Source organism: Pectinophora gossypiella, chromosome Z, assembly GCF_024362695.1.
Source record: "Pectinophora gossypiella chromosome Z, ilPecGoss1.1, whole genome shotgun sequence".
NCBI classification, from domain to species: Eukaryota; Metazoa; Arthropoda; class Insecta; order Lepidoptera; family Gelechiidae; genus Pectinophora; species Pectinophora gossypiella.
In genome coordinates this window covers 15,515,524-15,537,226 of record NC_065433.1, presented here as the reverse complement: position 1 = coordinate 15,537,226, position 21,703 = coordinate 15,515,524, and the positions used below count along the sequence as shown (strand labels likewise).

The 21,703-nt window shown below is 38.6% G+C and overlaps 2 protein-coding genes across 2 annotated transcripts in view; both read left to right on the top strand.

The window, feature by feature from the left end:
- LOC126380607 (transcriptional repressor scratch 2-like) overlaps positions 1 to 18,081 on the top strand; it is a 48,315-nt gene extending 30,234 nt beyond the window's left edge. Inside the window, exon 2 of the mRNA XM_050030138.1 lies at positions 17,012 to 18,081. Coding sequence (XP_049886095.1) covers positions 17,012 to 18,081 — 1,070 coding nt within the window. The remainder of the gene's footprint in view (positions 1 to 17,011) is intronic.
- Positions 2,495 to 4,149, top strand: LOC126379843 (piggyBac transposable element-derived protein 3-like). Its single transcript, XM_050028787.1, has 2 exons — positions 2,495 to 3,093; positions 3,202 to 4,149. Exons 1-2 carry the CDS (start codon positions 2,907 to 2,909, stop codon positions 3,429 to 3,431), a joined length of 417 nt encoding a protein of 138 aa, XP_049884744.1. The 5' UTR covers positions 2,495 to 2,906; the 3' UTR covers positions 3,432 to 4,149.
- Positions 18,082 to 21,703: the final 3,622 nt, after the last annotated feature.

Below are 21,703 nucleotides of genomic sequence, written 5' to 3'. Positions count from 1 at the left end.
TTTCTAAAAGTTTCTAAACCTACTTGTAAAATTAATGAAGCAGTACATTTCGAATCATCTTATAAAAGAAAGTGTTTCGATTTTAATTATCGGTTAAAAAGATACAACTTAGAATATTATCTTTGGTAATAGTTTGTACGGAACCTTCGGTTTGCGAGTCGGACTCGCACTTGACCGGAGTTTTTTTTTAATGTGTTTTATAGTATATTTGCCGCATATGGCATTAACAATATGACCGGACAAATGGGGAACGCGAAGGGCTCCCATCCGGTACCTGTCCATTAGCTTGACCAGTTACATTCATGGACAATCCAAATTAATGAAGATAAAAACTAGAAGCTCAAATGTAGGCGGCAGCACTGTTGAGTGTTCCTAAATTTAGCCAAATCTCCATACTGTCCGGCAAAAATTCGTGATAAATTGCTATGAAATGTGGAACAACATCTGAAGGATGAGTTACGTAAAAGAAAAGCAACCAGTTGGAAAAAGGCAGTTATGGTTGAAAATAAGTTTTTCGAAGTTTTCTTCTTTCCGATCTTTAAGCTTAAATATAACACTATGATTTTGCATTTAAACGCTTCGAAAGGGTTATAGTGTAAAAATATAACCAAAACAATATGTTTATTTACTCAAGTATGGGGAACTGTCAAAATTTAATAACACTCACAGTAGCGACACCTGATGGAAGAAATAGGCAGTTTTTATCTTCATTAAGGTTACTAATTAATTCAATGGAAACTGATTGGGTTGATCGGATTTGTTATTTATTCAGAACTAATCGTTGGGTCGGTATATGAACCGTTGAAATCCAATCAGACGCGCAAATAAGGTGAATTAAAAAGGAATAGTAGTACCTACCTAAATTCTGTAGACCGACACGAGCCGGGTAAGTTAATTTTCGTCCGCAACGAAAAATATGAAAAGGAACGGAACAGACAATTTATCGAATTGAACATTTTATTATAAAATTATCGATTGAAGAATGTTGAATGATATTTAGCTGTTTTCATGTCGTTGTCGTACAAGTGGTGGGTCGGAAAGTCGGAATTGTATACAAGAAATATTTATATCAGGAGAAACTTATTTAGTTATTTATAAAAAAAAGTATGGAACTCATTTTGAGGGTATAGAATGATAGATAAAGACGATTGTGTTTTGTTTGTACCTTTTTTTGACGTGACTTATTGTAGATTTGCCGCAGATGGCATTAACTACTTGGTCGGACAATGAGGAGCGCTGACGGCTTGCTCCCGGTTTTGCTTGTACTGGTTGACAACATTACTGAGGATGAGCGTAGTTGTTGACTTGTGGACCATACAACTGATTATTTATTAACCTACGTAGTACAGGGCTCGCGTGACTGCTTGGCACTATAATTTCCGAAGTTCAAGTTCGAGTGGCGGCTCTACTTGGCTGTTGGAATCCCTGCAGTGCAGTGACTTAGTAATTACACTCGACTCGTGTCTTTTTAATTGCATAAGTTCAGTTTGCAAGTTCTTGTCACCTTTTTGAAAGGTAAACTGGGTACACATAAAGGGGTTGTCTATGGTTGTCAATCCCGATCTCGCGAGATCTCGTTTAATATTTCGGGATCAACCCCGAAGCATAATATGACGAGATCCTATTCGAGATTGACGGGATTGGGCGAATCTGTTTAAGTTACACTTTTTGTTTTGATTATGCTGATTTCCAAAGAAAACTGAATTATTTAGTTAGTAATAATGAAGAATAAAGGTTTTTGTTTTCTTTCAAGAAAATATATTGTTTTAATTAACCTCACTATCACAAACAAGCAGTTTACATCGTTTTCAGGCATCCTAACTTTACATGTTTTTTATAATGAACGAGATTGATATTTCCGATCCCGCGGGACCTTGAATTTGCGATCTCGAGACGGGATTGCATTCCCTAGTTGTCTACTTTATGTTTGATAGATATGATTCATAAAAAATATCATCATCATCAGTCGTACGACGCCCACTGCTGGGCATAGGCCTCCCCCAAGGATCTCCACATCAAAAATATAAAGAAGTTAATAAATGTTGCATTACATATTGCTACTATATAGTTCTAGAATAGTAATTCAAATTTCAAGACGCATCTTATTTATTTAAATTATCACAAATTGCATTCATTATTATTATGGATGCTTCTATGCTGTTCTGGGAGCATATAAAAAACATAGAACACGTTCAGCTGCTTCTCTTCCCGGGCATGTCGTAAAAACCGACAGAGGGATTGTGTCCTCTAACATGATGGACTAATGTTATGGGCGATAGGCTGATCCCTTATTACCATAAGGTTCATCATATCCATCTTTGGACTTCGTATTAACAGTGGCTGCAAGTTGTCTTTGATTACTTGTGGCTCTGCCCACCCCATTAGGGATTACGGGCGTGAGTTTATGTATGTATGTATTATTATGGAACTTCATTACTTAAACGAAATAGTAGGTTAGTAGCCACAATTCCTGCAGACCCTTCATAATTTTATTTTAACCCAGATTCCCCTACTGGCCTTTTAAACGCCCGCCAATACTTATCAAATCTACCCTCGATTATTTGTAGAATAAATGTTTTCTACCCTAGTTATCTCTGCGTTATTCTCCTTAGTGTTAATTAAACTTCATGACAGTAACTTGTTAATGCTATTTGTGTGCCTATTTTCAATTAATTTTGCGGTTTTAAGTGACAGTTAATAAAATATTTCGAAATATGGCTTCTAAGAGGTAAGTTTTTATTAGTTTTTCGAGATATTATTGTTTATTACTTATAGCTTTATTGAGACGTAAGTACATATTAGTCAAGAAATGGAAAATAAAGTATCTTAGAAGAGTTTTTTATATCAATTTTGATCTTGAAAGTTTATGGTCGTTTAAACGCCCAGTAGGACAATCAACGTCTGTTATGTTTTTCAGGCCGCGCTATATGAAACCGTTGAGATTGATTGAAATTATCGAAGAGCTGGAGTGTATTGACGATAACGATCAATTACCAAGTGGCGTAGCTATTTTACCACCTGAAAATGCGAACGCTGATGTAACTGATGAGGATTCTGGAGGCGAAGAAGTTGTAACTTGGCATAATCTTCTAGGTAAGCTAGTAAGCGAAATAGTTATACATTTGTTCATAATACATTTATTACCATTACACAGTTATTTATTAGTTTTTATATATTGATTTAAATTGTTGGGTTTTTCAGGTTCTCAGCTGAAAGCTCAAGCGGACCTGATCTATTCAGACGACGAATCTTTTGACATTGAACATGAATTGCCTTTGTCTACGATAGCCAAAAGAAGATGTACAGGCATTGTATCTATTGATGAAGCTGCGGATCCCCCGGAACAGATTATATCAAATGTCACTGCACCTACCGAATGTGATACACCTCTTATATCCGTGACAGCGCCACGTAATCAAAAATATCAGTGAAGGAATCGTCACAATGCACATAGATTCCTAGAGGGGCAAAAAATCGAGATTGAGCTGACCAAAATATAGGACCAGCATCAGGGGGGAAAATGGTATTTTCCATTGCTGTGTCATTGCCTCGACATGGCTGTTCACAATGCTTGGCAGTTGTACAAGGCTGATAGTGGCGAATATTATCATCTGACTTATCGCAGGGCGGTAGCAAGAAGCTTACTGGAGAACTCTGGTGACGTATCAAAAAACGGAAAAGCGTGGTCCACGTCCAACGTCAAGAAACTACCGTGAAACGTCCCGTTGTGACAGAATGGAGCGCATCTGGTGGAATATAAAGAAAATCAGCTGAGGTGTGCTGTATGCAAGAAAAAAACTAATTATTTTTGTAAAAAATGTACTGTTTCTCTGCACCCCAAAGCATGTTTTCTTACACATCACACTGCCGATTAGTAGAAATATTATCATATTACAGTTAAAATGTTTATGTTGCAAATAAAAGTGCGCAAGAAAACTTAAATTGTATTTTAATACAGCTATATTTCCTTGTGTATGTTAGTAGTGGATATTCCTACTGGGCGTTTAAACGGCCATGATTTTCCCGCTTTCCCAGAAGAGATAGATTTTATTCACTATTTTTCCGAAGACTTTGGCACCACAATAAAACACATATTGAAAAATTACGAAATCCGGAGACCATAAATAGTTTCAGGAGTAACTGGGTTAAGTTATACCCGTCATTTTCTTGTCCACCGAAAAGGAAAGGGACGGGAGATTGACAACTGTTAATGAATGAATAACACTGGCGAATTATAGTATAGGCATCTCGCTGATATGCAACCCGTTTAACGTGTGCTGTCAACTTAATTCTGACGGGTTATTGACCAATATAAAATCTTGGGAGATTTTTAAATTTTTTCCTTAAATTGTCGTGTGTTCCATAAATTTTGTGATCTGTCGATCACCCGTACCCTTCCTTTTCGGCGGATAAGAAAATGACAGGTATAACTTAAACTAAAATGAGATGGTGTGTACTTACTGGAATTAGCACCAGTTTGTTTTGTGCCAGTCTATTTATTTAACACCAGTCTATTTCTTATAATGAAGTTCCCATACTCGGTATACTTAAATATTTGGGAAACTCACAATACATAATTCCACTAAGCAGATTATACCTTTTCACCCTCCTTTAAAGAATTCGCTCCATTCCAACCATTTCAAGATTTCAGCGCGGGCATCTCCGCAAACTACAGCCGCGGGCGGGCGGGAAAGTACATCAAGACTGCACAGTCTAAAGAAACTTGTAAGAGAAAGGAATAATATTTCCAAGTACTTATGTATTCGAATGCAATACCGAGGAAGTTTCCGAATACCAGACAAGTTTCCTCGTGAATAGATTGCGAGGTTCCTTCCACCCAGCCCGTTGCATCCTCTGTTAGTTGCCCATTATGTGCTTAGTTACTGTTACATCTAATTGCTATTTCATTACAGGAACGGTCTTCACTTTTTAACGTCTGTTATGACTTTAGCACTTCAGTATGTATAGTATAGACACAAAAAATTCTTGTTGTAATTGTACAGTGTTAGTGAGACCTTAACGAACTCTGAGGGATGATTCCACTGATTCCAATTGGAATATTTCATTGCAAAAGTATGGAAATGGAACTGAAAATAATTAAAAAAAAACCTAAAATTTCAACCTTTTTTTACTTGTTTATCATCGTGATTACTTTCCACCAGTGTTTTTCCGTAAAAAGGGTCACCTGATACAGTATACCAGGATTCTATACGTATACTGGTATGTACTTCAGACTGCACTAATCTAACATTTAGCTTTTCATTCAATAAATCTTCAGAACCCTTAGTTGAATGATTAAATAAGTGAAATTTATCACCATAGTTGGCAATTCTGTAGAAATTGTTGGACACTTTTAGTCCTGAAACATTCGCTAGTGGAAATAATGAAAAGGAAATGAAAACCCGTTACACGTTGGGTAGTTTGAAATTGCCGTCGTCTCATGGGATTTCGTTAGCACAAGTGTGGCAAAATAGATTTTATCTCGTATGCGTCGCTCGCGTGCCCTTCTAATGGAAATAACTTCAATCCATCTTTCTTTTATAACATCACTATGACTAGTACTAATAATTTAGTAGAATAAAGCCGACGTAAACGAACTGTAGGAGACGATAGCGAGGACGGTAACAAAAAAATAGGTAAGCAAGTATTTATTTAAATGGTCGAGAGAATAAACATCGTATTGACTACTACAGACCTTTCTCGAATACAGTACCTATGGTAATAATAATTGCCTTAATTAAAGTCGTTATTTCTCTCTCACGCCTATTTCCCACCGGGATAAGCAGAGACTATGGAATTCCACTTGCTTCGATCCTGACACACTTCTCTTGCTTCCTCCACGTTCATCAATCGTTATTTTAACGTATCTATTTACAAGAATCGATATAACAAAACGGTGTTTTGTAAGGGTGTGTAGGCAGGGTCAAATAGTTATTTGAACCGCATCTTAACAGCTACCAATTTAGCTACTATCTAGTAACAAAGGTATGTCGATAACCAATAGTACCTAGAGTGATTTTGTCATATCGATGAAACGGTTTGGAACAAAATTGTATTTCCACAACTATTCGTATTGAATGTTGAGGGGAAAAAAAATCCACGTTATTGTGCCTTTGCAAAATTTTGCCGCATTACTAGGATTTTCCATTTCACCGCTGGATTTATAGTGGGAAAATGTTTTAGTTCGGCTATTGGCGGCTATAAAAACTAGAACCGAACACCCCAGTTATACCGTTAAGCCACCGATTCTGGGTATTCGATATGCAATGGTAAAAAAATGGAATGTAGTTTTTTCTGTAAAGCTGATTTTTAATATGCGTTAGACAATAGTTTTATCAAAGGGCGTTATTACTTATACATTTTTAAAGCACTTTCTTTTCTAAGTTGCCTATTTGTAATGTTTTAACATCCTGTTTGCGTCCATTCAACTCGGGATTCCTTTAACCAAATCTTTTCGAAATAAGTTTTAGTTACCTACTTGAGTTTCGATAATATTGTATTACCAGTTTCGTATACCAAACGGATGAAGGATGCAAATATGGCAGCGTCATTCAGTCATTGACTCAGTTACGGTTTACCCAGCCTTTACGCGCATACCGAATGAAAAAATCACGCACATACATATTATTGCTGACTGAGGCGTTTGTGGGAACGTCATTTTATAAGACCACTGGTCGGTGACCGTCATTAGACATAACACAACATAAACAGCCTATTTATGTCCCACTGCTGGGCACAAGCCTCCCCTCAATCAACCGGAGGGGGTATGGAGCATACTCCACCACGCTGCTCCAATTCGTCATTAGATACACCGAGTAAAATATTAAATAGATTTTAAAACACTATACTTTCAAAGTAGCGCGTCAGTTGATCTCCTATTTTTATAGTGAATATTTAAATAATTGGAACTAGTATACTCGCAGTAAATAATTAACTAGGTGGTACTTACCTACCCATTTACCCTAAAAAAATAAAAACAAAGTCAAGCGACACCGATAGTAATTTAAATGCTAAAAGAACGTTTCAGTACGTAAACTGAAAAACAATGTAGTGCCCAACTAACCGAATATTGGTAACCAATTGTAGCTAAACAATAGACGGGTGCGAGCGAATGTTTTGTGAATTTACTCCCTACTCCGGCGCCGCCGCCGCCACAGCAGCATAAAATAGTGATGTTTTTCTCTGAAAGTAAGTAAGTATGAAAAATACTAAGACGACAAAACTAGCTCATCTCAATAAGTCGATATAACAATATCAGACACCAGTTTATTACATTGAGCTGAATAACAAATGCATTAAAACAACCAAAATCATACTTCAATGTTACAATTATACCTAAAGTTCTCGTTTATATAAGTAGATAAAATAAACTTGGAAACATTAAGTAACTGAAGTAAGTAGAAATATGTTTTTACAGTACGCTCTGGTGCCATGGTCATAAAAGCATCAGCGTAAAAGTTTTGGCACAATCCCTTCTGCTACAAATCCTATTACTTACCTATATTTTACAAGCGGAAGAAATTTTAAACTTATTTCCTGCATCTGCTGCACTGCACCTTTTTCAAAAGTACTCTATATAAATATATTATCAAACTGTTAAATGCGGACGCGAATAACAGGACGTCACTATTACTGAATGTATTCAGAGCGACAATGTAGTTCTTTGTTTGTGACAACTCCACTCCGGCCCTGGCCCCGCTCACTGTCGGCAACTAATCCCCAGAGAGAGACGTACTTAGGGCATGTCGTGCGATGAGACAAGCTTAATTTATAGTCGCTTGTTATTGCGGCTAAGGCCCTGAAAGAAAAACGTGCTCCTTCGTTGGGGATTAAGACAAAGAATAAACTAGCAACGAAATAAGATTCTTTTTCTCAATCCGCTTTCAAATCCATACTGCTTTTAGTATTTTTATCACATCTACGTATTTTTGACTAAAGCCGCATGAATACCTATGCTTAACTGTAAAATAAACAAAAGAAGTTGGAACTAGAATTATATTGAGTCTATGCAGCTTATTATTTTAATTTCCCGTTTAACTACTGATCCGTATCCAAATTAGTACAAATAGAATTAGTACTAAATAGAAAATTTTAAAAAATAATTGTTTATTTTATTATTTAAATAGTTAATTTATCACATAACATAAGCTCACGAACGACTATATTCCCAAATAGACTAGTCAGAGGCACCTACATCCATCGCCAGATGAACCAAATGCCTACCCTTCACCGAGCTTTGATTAATATAATGTGATAGGTGGAGAGTCGTGTCGCCGTCTATAATAGTCGAGCCGACTGTATCAGTGAAAATTGCAACTTATTGGCGCAAGTCCGGTACAGGGCATTGAACCGGCGCATCCTCTTTAAGAAGCAAGCCGGTGACACAAAACCACAGTGGCAATCACATCAATCAATCATATTCAGTTGCAACAGAATTAAAAGCTGAAGGGACGCGGTGACGTGCCTTCAACTGTAAGGGGTTCATTTTTCAATTCACTACAAAACAACGCCGATTTTCCGCATTACTTAAATTCGTGGCCGGACATTTGGGGAGCGGCGAGGCCTCTCACTCGGTACAAAAGAAACAACAAGATAATTATCAAATCAGAGGGTAGAAGAAAGCACAATTATTGTAGAATTAGGGTAGAAGAAAGCACAAGTATTTCCTTTAACGAATTACTGAAATGAATTGTTCCCGACAAGGAAATTGAACGAATAGCGCCAATTAAAATGAGAATATTTTTGACAAACCTTAAAAAAATATACATCTTGATCAAATTGTTCTGAAGCCGCCCCTGTTCACAGCTTGTGGTCAGCTTTCATTTACCCGCTTCTTGAGCGGCAAGCTGGTGTAACCCCGGATTACTCTCCCGTCTCCTCAGTAGTAAGTACGTATATTCAGTTACTTAGTTATTCTATTACTTAGTTATTGCCAGACACTGGCTTTCATTAACGTTGACAACTTGACGGCCACCCCGAAACTAACTTCGTGCATTACGAAATGCAGATTTGGTAAATAAATTGAAAACCCCCCTATATCCCAACCCTACAAAATCCGAGCTCTAATGCGCAAGTAACTTCAATCTCGACATTACTTCGCTTTTTACCTCAATTCACTTTGATTTTGTATTCTGTTAAAAGCACTTGCGCAGTGAACTGATTTCCTGAATTGTTCCGTGTTGAACTTATTACATACATACATACATAAACTCACGCCCGTAATCCCTAATGGGGTGGGCAGAGCCACAAGTAATCAAAGACAACTTGCAGCCACTGTTGATACGAAGTCCAAAGATGGATATGATGAACCTTATGGTGATAAGGGATCAGCCTATCGCCCATAACATTAGTCCATCATGTTAGAGGACACAATCCCTCTGTCGGTTTTACTTATTGAACTTATTGGTTGAACTTATTGGTTCTATTGTTTTCGCATGTCGCCGGAGTCTAATCTAAATAAGGTCTAAAATGTTACATTGACAACCAATGTGTAAAGCTTACAAAACCAAAAGGTTTTTTTATAAAACATAATTCAATAAGAATTTTTGTTCTTCCGATACAGTTATGCCAAAAATAAAAACAATTTTAGATAATATTTTATCTAAAATAGCCTACGAAAATAAAAGCGTATTGCGGCGAGCCGCGAGTATTAAATCAATTTTTGTGAAACCGGTCGGCGGGCGACCGTCGCAAATATTTACCAGGCTTGCTCAAAATCGTGTTTACAATTCGTTAAATAAAATAAGCTGTTATTTTAACGAGGTAACTTTGTTATCGCTCATTTTGCAGTATCAGTGGCATGATTTATAATATTCTTTATAGTAGGTACACACATTAATAAAATGAAAAGAGACAAAATGTGGATGTCAAATGGTGGGCTCATCTCCAGAAGAGATATCTTCTAGCCAACCCTGCATGGTATATTTTACAAATGAATAAGTAAACATACTTAAATACATATCGCATGCGGTCTTTAATGCTATGATCTGCATTTCATAAAAAAACTAAGGTACAAATTTTAACTAAGCGTAACCGGGTCGATATGCCGGTAATATGGATTTTGCGGAGTTATGGGTTAACTGCAGTAATTTTATAACGGGTACGTCTTTGAATGGCGCTTAATTAATTGAAACCGTTATCATACTTTAAGGCGATTATCACACGACACCGCGAACTGACGCGCTTAGCTGTGAAGCGGTTTAAGATTGCATTGACTTGTACTAAATACGAAAACCGCGCGTCCGTGCGGAACGCGTCCGCCTTACGCGCGGTGAGGTGATACTTGGCTTAAAACGAACCGCGTAGCGCCATACTATGAGGACCACTGTGGGCTACGGTATGTATAGTACGTACAGGCTACGGTATACGCTGATCAAAATCCGTCCGACAAATGAGCTTACTGCTCCGCCGCGCGGTAAACCGCTACACTAAATTCATAACTAAATCCGCCTCACACGACACGAAAAGCGCGTTAATATAATATTCAATATTCCCAAGTTATTTGAATATTACTACGATCTTTAGAGTATAACATATTACTCGTGTACACCTATTCGATTTTCATAGAATTATGATACGATGCAGAATATTCCTGGACTATCCTCCAACTTAACCCCTGCCTGTTTACTGGTGTCAAGTCAAAATTAATGAAATTGTACAATATTAATCAAAAATGAAAGAACGTCGCGCAAACATACATGTTATGATGAATCGTGACCTACTTACCTAAAAACATTATTTTTTCCTGCTTAACCTACATCTAACCTGTAAACATAAACTGCCTATATACGTCCCACTGCTGGGCACAGGCCTCCCCTCAATCAACCGGAGGGGGTAACCTGTAAATCCTAAAAATAATGAATAAATCTGTGTCAGACTAAACATAACACAATCTTCACTCAAAACCCGTACTTACCCAGTTTCATCGCAATCGGTTCAGTCGTTTTGGCGCAGAGTAACAGTCACAATATTATAATTATGTTGAACTGAAAAACAACTTAAAAAGCTTTTCTGAGAAGTTGTCTCCACCGATTCCGATATACCGCGAGAAAAGCACTTTTAATCTGACAAGCTTCTAAAGTTTTTGAACAAACCATTTTAGTTTAAACTTCAAACTCGCGCTTAGTGTTGGGTTCTTACCCGGAAAATTCCCGCGTTTTGGGAATTTTCCCAATTCTGAGGGAAAAAACCCGAAAAATTCCCATTTCAAGGGAAAATATTTTTTATCGCATATATTTGTATTAAAAGTAAGGATTTCCAACAAAGACCATTTAAATATAATGTATGCCTACTTATGCCCAATTTATTTTCTGTCGTAGTGTCGTATGAACTCTTAAAAAACTTATCTAAAGGAGATCATCGGATTTCGGCCCAGAAGTCAAAGTGCCGGCCAAAAAATAATTTTGCTATATTCCGTTAGATCTTATCCGTATGAGCATTTATTACTATGGCACCAAAGCTGTAGGGTCAATATCTTCGGTTTTATTCGATTTTAAAAAACTGTATTTTTCATACATTTTTGGTGAAAATGTAAAGTGCCGGCCAAGTAACAATAATGGTATTATTCTTAGAACTTATCTGTCTGAGCATTTATTACTATGGCACCAAAGCTGTAGGGTCAATATTTTCGGTTTTATTCGAATTAAAAAAAACTGAATTTTCATACATTTTTGGTGAAAATGTGAAGTGCCGGCCATGAAACAATATTTGTATATCCCGTTAGAACTTATCCATTTGACCATTTATTATTAGGGCACCAAACGTCTATGACCATTATTTTGACTTTTGTTGGACTTTACGTTATAGTTTCTATGTGAAAAGTGCCGGTCAGCAAAAAACACATGTCAAAGCTATCGAGACATTATTAACTATGACAAAAACGTGTATGACCATTAATTAGTTTGGCTTTTGTGGGATTTAAAAAAAACTTGATTTTTGATTCATTTTGTATAAAAATAAAATACAACAGGCGCGTTATTTAAAGGATCGTCAGAATGTTTATTACTATGGCATTAAACGACTATGACCAATATTTTGAACTTAATTCGATTTTTCAAAAATCAAAAAAAAGTTTTATCTAGTGATAATGGAACTATCTTGCTAAAGGCGTAATATGGTGGTCGTCTTTTGAAAAATAGGTTTACGTTTGACCACTACCTTACCTGATGGTGATACACGCTTAAGAAGCTACTTTTTTAAAGAAAAGTGTATACAAGGAATAAACAGCGGGGTGATAGAGGTAAGTACTATGTTATCGGCCGAGTAGCACCAGGACATTGTGATAGGCATACTTGCAAAGTAGAATAGAATAGAAAAAGTTTATTATAAGTACAACTACCCGACTCCTGTTTTCCCTAACAGATACTTCAGGCGTCATGCCAAAATACGAGTTTCGTCACTAGATGGCAAGCTTATCTTTGGAGGGTGGTAACCATTTACGGTCAAGGTGAATCAATACCATAATTCAACCTAAACTTAGGCCGTAACGTTGAGTCGAATGCAAAAACTACAGTCAACGTCATATCTAAAATCAGATAGTATTAATATAGAAGTTCACCTAACAACACACAAAACAAAAACACAAAGTATTTATCTGACTAATAACTAGTCATTGGGAAAGCTCTGCTTGTTGTCATTGTTAAAATGTATAAAACAAGTTTTTTTTTAAAGTCAAATAAAAGCCAAAGTCGACATTTGGTAGTATCGTAAAAATACGTTTCAAGTCGTTTACCAAAAGATTTGACTTATTTGTTTCGCTGGCTGACATTTTCCCATTTGAACCAAAACGGAAAGAGAGATGAATAAAAAGTCAACATAACGGTCAAAAATGTTTTGCGCCGGATTATTAAATGTTCTAAAGGTCCTTTGTAATCCGCCGTACCGCATTTTTTACCCAAAGCACTTTATTTTCATACAAAATAAATAAGAAATCAAGATTTTTAAAATACACTAAAAGCCAAACTAATGGTCATACAAGTTTGGCGCTATAGAAAAAAAATATAACAGGCATCTACTCGATACTCTCAACATGATATTTTTGCTGGTCAGCATTTTTCACATTCGAACTAAAACGTAAATTCCAGTAAAAGTCAAAATAATGGTCATAGATGTTTGGTGTTATTAAAAAATATTGAGAAGCAACTATTAGACAGATTCGACATATTTTTTTCGATGGCCGGTATTTTAACATATTAACCAAAACTGAAAGTCCAATAATGGTCATAGAAGTTTGGCGCCATACTAATAAATGTTCTAACGGTCCTTTGTAATACGCTTGTATACCTCTTTTTCCCAACGGACATAATATTATTTTTTACAAAATGTATGAAAAATCGAGATTTTTAAAATCCAATTAAAGCCAAATTAATGGTCATACACCTCTGGTGTCATAGTAAAAAATGTTCAGATAATAACGATAACACATAATCTAAAGTGGGACGAACACATTATTGGAATCACTAATAAGGATAACTCCCTCTTATACATAATTAGAAAAGCTTTTTATCATATAGATACGGAATTGTTTCTTAGGCTTTACAAAACTTACTTACGTCAGACCGCTGTTAGAACATTGGTTTCAAATATGGAGACTTTACTATCGGAAGGACTCTACTAGAGAGAGATCTCTCTTTACTCGAGAGAGTCCAAAGAAGAGCAACAAAGATGGTGACAGTACTGGCTGGCCGGAGTGGACCTTAGCGGGGGCCGTAGGACTCTCACCTCTGGCTTGCCTTCATTGGCCAGCCAGAGTGGGGCGTTAGAGCTATACGCTCGCAGGGTGGAAGTGAAAGATGCATAAGTCGCGAGTTGGTAAGGCGGGTAAACCGCCTCGCAGAAAGCGGTGTACACCTCTTGACATCCTGAGATGCTCACAACCATGTTGTTGCCTTGCCGTCCAGTCGCGTCGGCTAGATAGGTGACCCAACCAGTTAGTGACGAGTCACCGCCTGCCCAATGTGTCTCTGTTATTAAAATTGGTCGAGCAGGCGCCATAGTCCCCCATAGCCCCAGTATCCCGGTTCACTAACCCCCAACCCAATAGCCCCGTTCCTTTTGTTCCCATAATCTGCAATAGTCCTACACGAAGCAGGGATTGTCTTTGGGTGCACTCCCATAGTGCATACAGGGATAATCGCCGGTTGATGTCACAACACATTTAGAGTAAATTGTCTTAAGGGGACTCCACGTGTTGGCTTCGGCCCCACGCACGCCTTCCAAAAGTCCGGGACTCCATGACAGACCCGACCCGAGACATGGAAACGACATACAAATAATAATAAGATTAAAAATAATTAAATAAAAAATATTTTCCCATGATTCGGGAATTTTTCGGGTGTTTATTTTATTTTCCCATATTTTCCCGATATTTTTTCTTTCCCACCCAATTTTTTCTTTCCCTGCCCATCACGACTCGCGCTATACATGTAGTCTACATAGGTAATATCTACCTGGAAACTGTTTCCATTAATCGAAACGAAAATACCTACAGACACCCACAATGCCAAATGGTAGATAATTCAATAAGAAAACACTAAGCCCGACTAATAAAAAATGCTCTCTAAAAAGTATGAAATATCACTAAGTAAAATATTCGGAAGAATTTCAGAGAAATATTTTCTTGTTTTTCTTTATGTCCTCTAGCCGTCCAGAATTTAGTGTGAGGTCACATAGCGTATGACAACCGGACAATCAAGACACTTCTGTGACTCCTCATTTGTTATATTCTAATAGGTGGTTTAGAAATTAGATGGGAACAGACATACATACATAGCGGTCAAACATGTATTATTTTCTCCTTTTTGTTTCACGATAGTCCGATAAAAATAGCGTTTCATATAATTTTAGCTACCTACTCCTGTAAAAATTACGAAATCTACAAAAATTTAGTAGTGAGTGAGTCTGTGGTCGTAATTTCAGCGACACACAGCTCTCTCCGAAAAACAAACTTTAATAATACTGAAGATTTACTGCTGCTGGCAGTTTAAGTAAACCGGATTCATTTAAATAGGTACAACGTTTAAGAGTTTCACTCTAATCACAAGCCAGTATACTAGCAAACGGAGCTAATCCTGGTTAGACAGTCAAAGCACGCGACTTACTGCGATCTGTTCCGAGCTGAGTAAACTCATTACTGCCACCTCGGCCCGGTACCTAATTTAGATACATAAACAGACCGACTCGACAGTCATAGTCAACGATATTGTCGTTCCAAACTATTGCTGTTTATGTTAATGAAAGTATTCTTGCCAGTCAAGGTAGAATACAAAATGTTAATATTTATATTTTATTTATAAATATGAAGCGATTGATGAGTGTGGAGGAGGCAAGAGGAGTGTGTCAGGATCGAAGCAAGTGGAATTCTACTATAGTCTCTGCTTACCCCGGTGGGAAATAGGCGTGAGTTTATTGTATGTGTATGTTTTATAAATTAAATCCGTAAAAGGATAGATCGCTATCGCTTGGGTACATTTTTGAAAGTGTTTTTACGTAGTTTCTATTTATGCCTCATTTTCCGGTTAAGTGGCGATGCCAGTCAAGGTTTTTTGTTGACGTGAATTTTTGTTGGTTAGGAGTAAGTAGGTATATAGTGGATTTGCCACATTTGACATTAACTACTTGGCCGGACTGAAAATTTAAGACATCAGGCGATAGGGGGCCCAATCGGGCACATTACATACATTCGTGGGAATGGCGCAGCGAATGTTATATACGTCAAAGAGCAACACGAGTCTCCGGCGGACCACCTACGTAGATATATGTCGTACGTCGGTCGAAGCCCGGTAAACATAGACCGCGCGCGACGCGGTTAACATTCTGAGGGTGCTGATAGAGAACTTGGTAAAGCACCACCGCAAAAAATGTGACGGTAGCGGCACGGCAACTGGATTTTTCCGTTTAGTCTTGTACTCAGGACTGGCCTTGTATACTTCTAGTTCGATTATTTGGTAGTTTTACCTGGAATATTTTCCGGGACTGGAAATTGTTGATTTTGTAGATTAGATGCAATTAGGGATTCCCCTTAATTTATTATTTTATGGACTTTTCTTACTCATCAGAATATCCGCTTTATTAGCTCACATTTTGTGAAAATTTCAATTGTTTTCATACAGCTTTACAAGTTTACACTCTATATGCCCTATATCTCAAGGACAGTTAAATATATCAAATGCCCAAAACAAACGTAGAAAATTATATCCTGTACATTTTTTATTGATTTTAAAATCATACGCGGCGTCAAGGGCCGGTCAAAATGTATAAAATCAGCGATTTTCAAAACTCCCGGAAAACTGGTAGTCGACGATACCTAGACTATACCATAACGACAATAATGTCGTTTTAGTAAAATTGGAAATACCATGGTAACAAATGATTGTCTTCGTAAGCAAAGTTGAAAACACGGCGGCAATACCAGATAATTGTCTCATGAATAAATTATGGAGCTTGAATAGCGACATTGTAACTGTTTCAAATCTGTTGCTAATTTACATATAAGATTGTTAGAAGGTTGAACAAAATATTGAACTTACTTTTAAAAGGGAAGACACTATATAAGTAGGCTACGATGGAGCGCATTGTCGGACAGTTTTGGAGCTTTTGGAGAAATGATTGTGTTCAGTTAGTAATGACTTTTCATACTAATTTGACGGTCGAGACCTTTAGGGTTCTACAGGTAAACAGCGCCACAGGTTGTCCTCCACAGGTTGCTCCTGCAGGTTAATAACGGTCCGGGCATAACTCTTACAGACGGCTACCCGCGCCCCGCACCCCTCCCTCTCCTCTACTCGCTTCTATTGATGCGGAGCTCGCGTGCACCTCATTATAAATGAGAGAGCTAAACGACTATTTGTAATTTTCTCTTCAGCGCTCGCTAACCGCTGTTGAATATTCGATGATTTTGGTAAACAGAGCGCGATACCGAACATATCGTTACGGTGTTGTTTATTAAACTTAGAGAACTTAAAGATTTACAGGATTAAGTAACAAGGTTGTTGACGATGTTCCTTGTCGGCAGGTTACACCGAGGAGCAGCCTTCCACGCAGTTCACGGCCCAGCTGCCGCGCGAGGTAAGCGCGGCGGCGGGCGCCGGCGCCGCCTCTCCGCCTCTCTCTTATGCCCTTCTGCAACTATCCTCCGACTCGCCCGAACAGCCCTTCCTGCAAGTGCAGCTCCAACCTTCTGTCTCCCCTCCCCCGCCACCGGCGAGCGGCAAGTCCATCTCCATGTGCTACACTAGTACCGGCGCTCTTCTCTCTCTTCCACCAAAGAAAAAGGACATCTATCGCCCATACTGCCTCGGCGAGCGGGCAGCACACCTGGAGCGAGCCGAAGAGGACCTGAACGCGGCACACGCCATCCTTGACCTGAGCCAGCATGCGGTATTCCTGTCACCGCCGCGCGCCGAGCCCGCGCCCGAGCCACCTCCGCCTCCGCCGCCGCCGCCGCCCCCCGCGCCGCCCTCCCCGGAACCCACTAGCCCGGAACGCCCCAAGGAAACCGTCGCTTACACGTACGACGCCTTCTTCGTAAGTGACGGCCGCTCCAAACGCCGCAACTATGCCAACGCACCGGTCGAGAGTGCCCAACAACCAGAACCAAAATCTAAGTACACTTGCAGTGAGTGCGGGAAGAGATACGCCACTTCATCGAACCTGTCAAGACACAAACAGACACACCGCAGCCTCGACTCACAATCGGCCAAACGGTGCGGCGAATGCGGCAAGGCATATGTTTCCATGCCTGCGTTGGCGATGCACGTATTAACTCACCAGTTATCACACGTGTGCGGCGTGTGTGGCAAATTATTCTCGCGGCCGTGGTTGCTGCAGGGGCACCTCCGTTCTCATACCGGGGAAAAACCGTACGGGTGTGCTCACTGCGGGAAAGCATTCGCGGATCGTTCCAACTTGCGCGCGCATATGCAGACACATTCCGCCGACAAGAATTTCGAATGTTCGCGCTGCCACAAGACATTTGCGTTGAAGAGCTACCTCAACAAGCACCAAGAGTCGGCCTGCGTACGCGACGACGAGTCACCGGAAGTTGACTCTCCCGCGGCGGCACCTGCCTCCGCCTCGGGCTAGACTTCCGGCACGCACACGAAACTAGGGACCGTAACCGCTGGTTTACATGTAAACGTAAAGTATTAATATGAATTTAGCTTGTTAGTGTAATACCTAATATAAATTTACAAATTTTAAACTAGATCCGCGCACGGCCGGCGACGGCTCGAGCCGGCGACGGTGGGTCGCGCCGGCCGTCGCGCCGCAATCGAGCAACGTTTCGCATACAACGAATCACGTACGACCCCGTAGACCGCGCTCGCCGCGGCAGTAGGCCGTAGCGTCAGACGTCCCGATAAAGTTACACTTTTAATTATGTATATACTCGTCGATAAAATATACCCTTATATACATAGAATTATTGAAATATGAATGAAAACTAATATCTTTTGTAGGTGATTTTTACAACCGCAAAGTAGGTTAGAAAGTATTACGGTGTAAGTTTAGCGTCGAGATGCGAGCGCCGCGCGCTGGCGGGCGAGCCTTCGCCGTTCCGCCAAGAGGGCGAGGGCGAGGGCTCGCCACACTCCGTCCGCAGCGCCCGCGCCGCCCCGCCGCGCGGCGCCCGCGCCGCAGCGCGCCCGCGCCCGTCGGCCGCACTGCCGGCCCGCGACAGTGCCTTAGCGGCGACCGCGCGCCGCAAACAACGCCCGCCGCGCCGCCTCCACTACTGTTTGCTATATTTATCACAACACATTTCACATGTATTGTCATGTTCAAGATTACTATCGTGTTATATTTCATAAAGCAATAAATAAACTAAAAGCAATATTGTTGTGCTAGGAAGCTATCGAATAAATTAGGTTTAAGTTACGCGAAGACTGGAAATAAAAAGCAATTCATAGTCGTGTTCAAAGAGAAATGGTGTAAGTAGTCAGAATTTATCTCGTTTTAAGCAATTGTCTCTCCAGTACAATACAAGGACGACAAGAAGATGGTCGGCGGGCGGCCAGCGGCGGAGACCAGCAGGGCCGCACCACCACTAGCGAGCATGCCTTCACATGAGCGTGTTATAGACAAGTTTACATAACTGGCAATAAACTAAACCTAGGATAAGGTAGCGTTAATTAGGATAATCGAGAGCACGAGGTGCTCGGTGAGAAATGGGTATTCGAAAAGCAATAATAATGTAGGCACTAATAAAGTCGCGCACCGCTGTCATTAGACACAGCAGACTTCTTCCGTAGCGTTCTGTAGTAGTCCCTGCCCGCCCCGCACCGGCCTCGCGACTGCACCACGCGCGCCATCAGCGAGATTGCTTTGTAAACAGCATCGCGCTCTCGCTGATACATTTTCCGTGGACGCCTTTTTAAAAAGAAATGCACAACGTAATTCAATTTCTGAAATCTTTTAAATTGTCAGGTTTTGCCGAATAGCAGAAATTTCTGCAGAGATTTAAGAAAAGATAGCGAATCTTCTTTCTTGCAACTACAGTTGTCTGACACGACATGCTCTGATAAATTATTTTCAAGTCGGCGAGGTCGATGCATTCTCTAGTCTATTAGTCGTGCCTCGCATGTCAATTTGTCATCAGTGAATTTAATTTAATCCTGTCAATTATAATCTTTTAAAAAAAGATAGTTCCTGAATTTTTATTCCTTTAACAAATTGATTTTAAACGCGGGAAAGTGTAATTTTCCTGAAACACTACACAAAGTATGAACAACGCGATATTGAAATGAGTTATTCCGATTTAACATCATGCATGATTAAAAATATTATTTTAACAACATAGATCGGTTGAAGTACGGTCAGTCGGCCTTGAGAGGCTCTATTCTCGACCCTATGCCCTAGTATATACTATCCAAATATTCCTACTCGTAGTCGTAGTGCCACATTTTATCTATCTACTTAGATGTAGCTCCCTTCACTATAACATTTATTTTTACAACTAGACGTTGCCAGACAAAGGTCGCGAGTAAAAAAGCAATATAATGTAATTAAATAAGCAATACTGTAGAATTTATCTAGTTTGTATTAATTATTTATTGATATTGAGTAGATTTTTAGAAGGTTTTGGTGCTTTGGAGTACTATTTTGACAATTTTAATGAAACGAATCTAACATCGAATATAATATTGTGTAACGATGATTGTGATGGTTGTTTTCCTTAAAATTATATTCGTTGTATAGTTGTTTAAGTTCTTCACATAAACCTTACTTTCTAGCGCTCACTTCTCTATCTACTTAGATCTAGTTTCTCTGTGTACTCATTCGCTATTCCCTTCATGTATTCTTTACTCTAGCTACCTATCCCAACATTCGTATTTTGTAGACTCGTGAAATTAATGGCTTCTATGAATAAATCTAAAACGAAGATATTTTATTCAAAATATTTATACTAACGTTATAGTAATTGTAGTGAATATATTAAGTAATAAAATAACTAACGAAACCAACTTATATACAAAAATATATACATTTGAATGTAAATATTTCCCTGTGTACCAAATTTCCCTTCTTTACAATTTTTGTAGAGGTAGCGTTATTGAAATTTAAATACCTTTTATTATCTATTTAAATAGTAAAAGGAACAGTTAACGAGTAGTATAAAATTAGTAAGTCCAATATAGAATCCGATAGTTTCCACTCAACTATCAATAATATGGTTCCGGATAACTTTATTTTGTTCAAAGGTTCATGAACTATTTTACTGATAAAACTTGTAATTATTCATCAATAACATAATGTAATGATACTCGTTCTGGAAATGGTGCTTTGGGTTTAAAAGTAATGTGGAGCCGAAAAAAGATAAAAATGTTTAAAAATTTAACTTACATAAGGCTCATGATTGAAAAAACATTAAAACAAAATATAAGGAAATGTTGCCAGGAACATGGGACAACAGTAAATGCAGCTAGCAGATTAACAGATTAATGCCAAAGCCCTTTTCCAGGACAATCAAGCGAAATTGAAAATTTTATAGATAAGGAAATGCAGTGATAAAACTAAAATGTCCAAATTAGCAATACATAAGCAATAACGACGTTAGATTATATGATTACTTATAGATTATTATAATCAATAGCAATAATAGAATAATGACAATTGATTTACATAAGCAATACTTGAAGCAATATTGTGTCTTAGGTTTAGTTAAGGATTCGGGATATCGAACCCTCCTCGGCTAAGTAGACTGCGATCAAGTGATAATGTAAAATAGTTTAAAGTGTTTCTTTCATCGATTTATTGCTTAGGGTAAAATAATAATACTACATAATATGTCACTAATAATATAGAATTATTCAACGCGATCAAAACAAGCAAAGACAGAAATCTGATATGATTAACACCAAGTTTGATATAAATAGAAGATAGAATATAGTTTTACATTTATACAATATCATTTTGTTCTGCTGACATAGTGAGAGAGCTACAGTATCGATAATTTAATCGTTTCATGTCACTTTAAATATGTGGTTTTTGCTTACCCAGCTAGTTTATAGTGCTCAGACCTCCTCAAAACGAAGATAGTGCAAAAGTAAAGTAACACCACGGTGGTTAAAATGGCCTCATCGAAGCAAGTCATCTAAGAAAACAATATTGTTATTTGAGATTTGTTTGCATTGCGCACTTACTTTTATATACGCAAATGTCAAATGGCAATATTGCTTTCTTAGATGAATTGCTTCGATGTGACCAT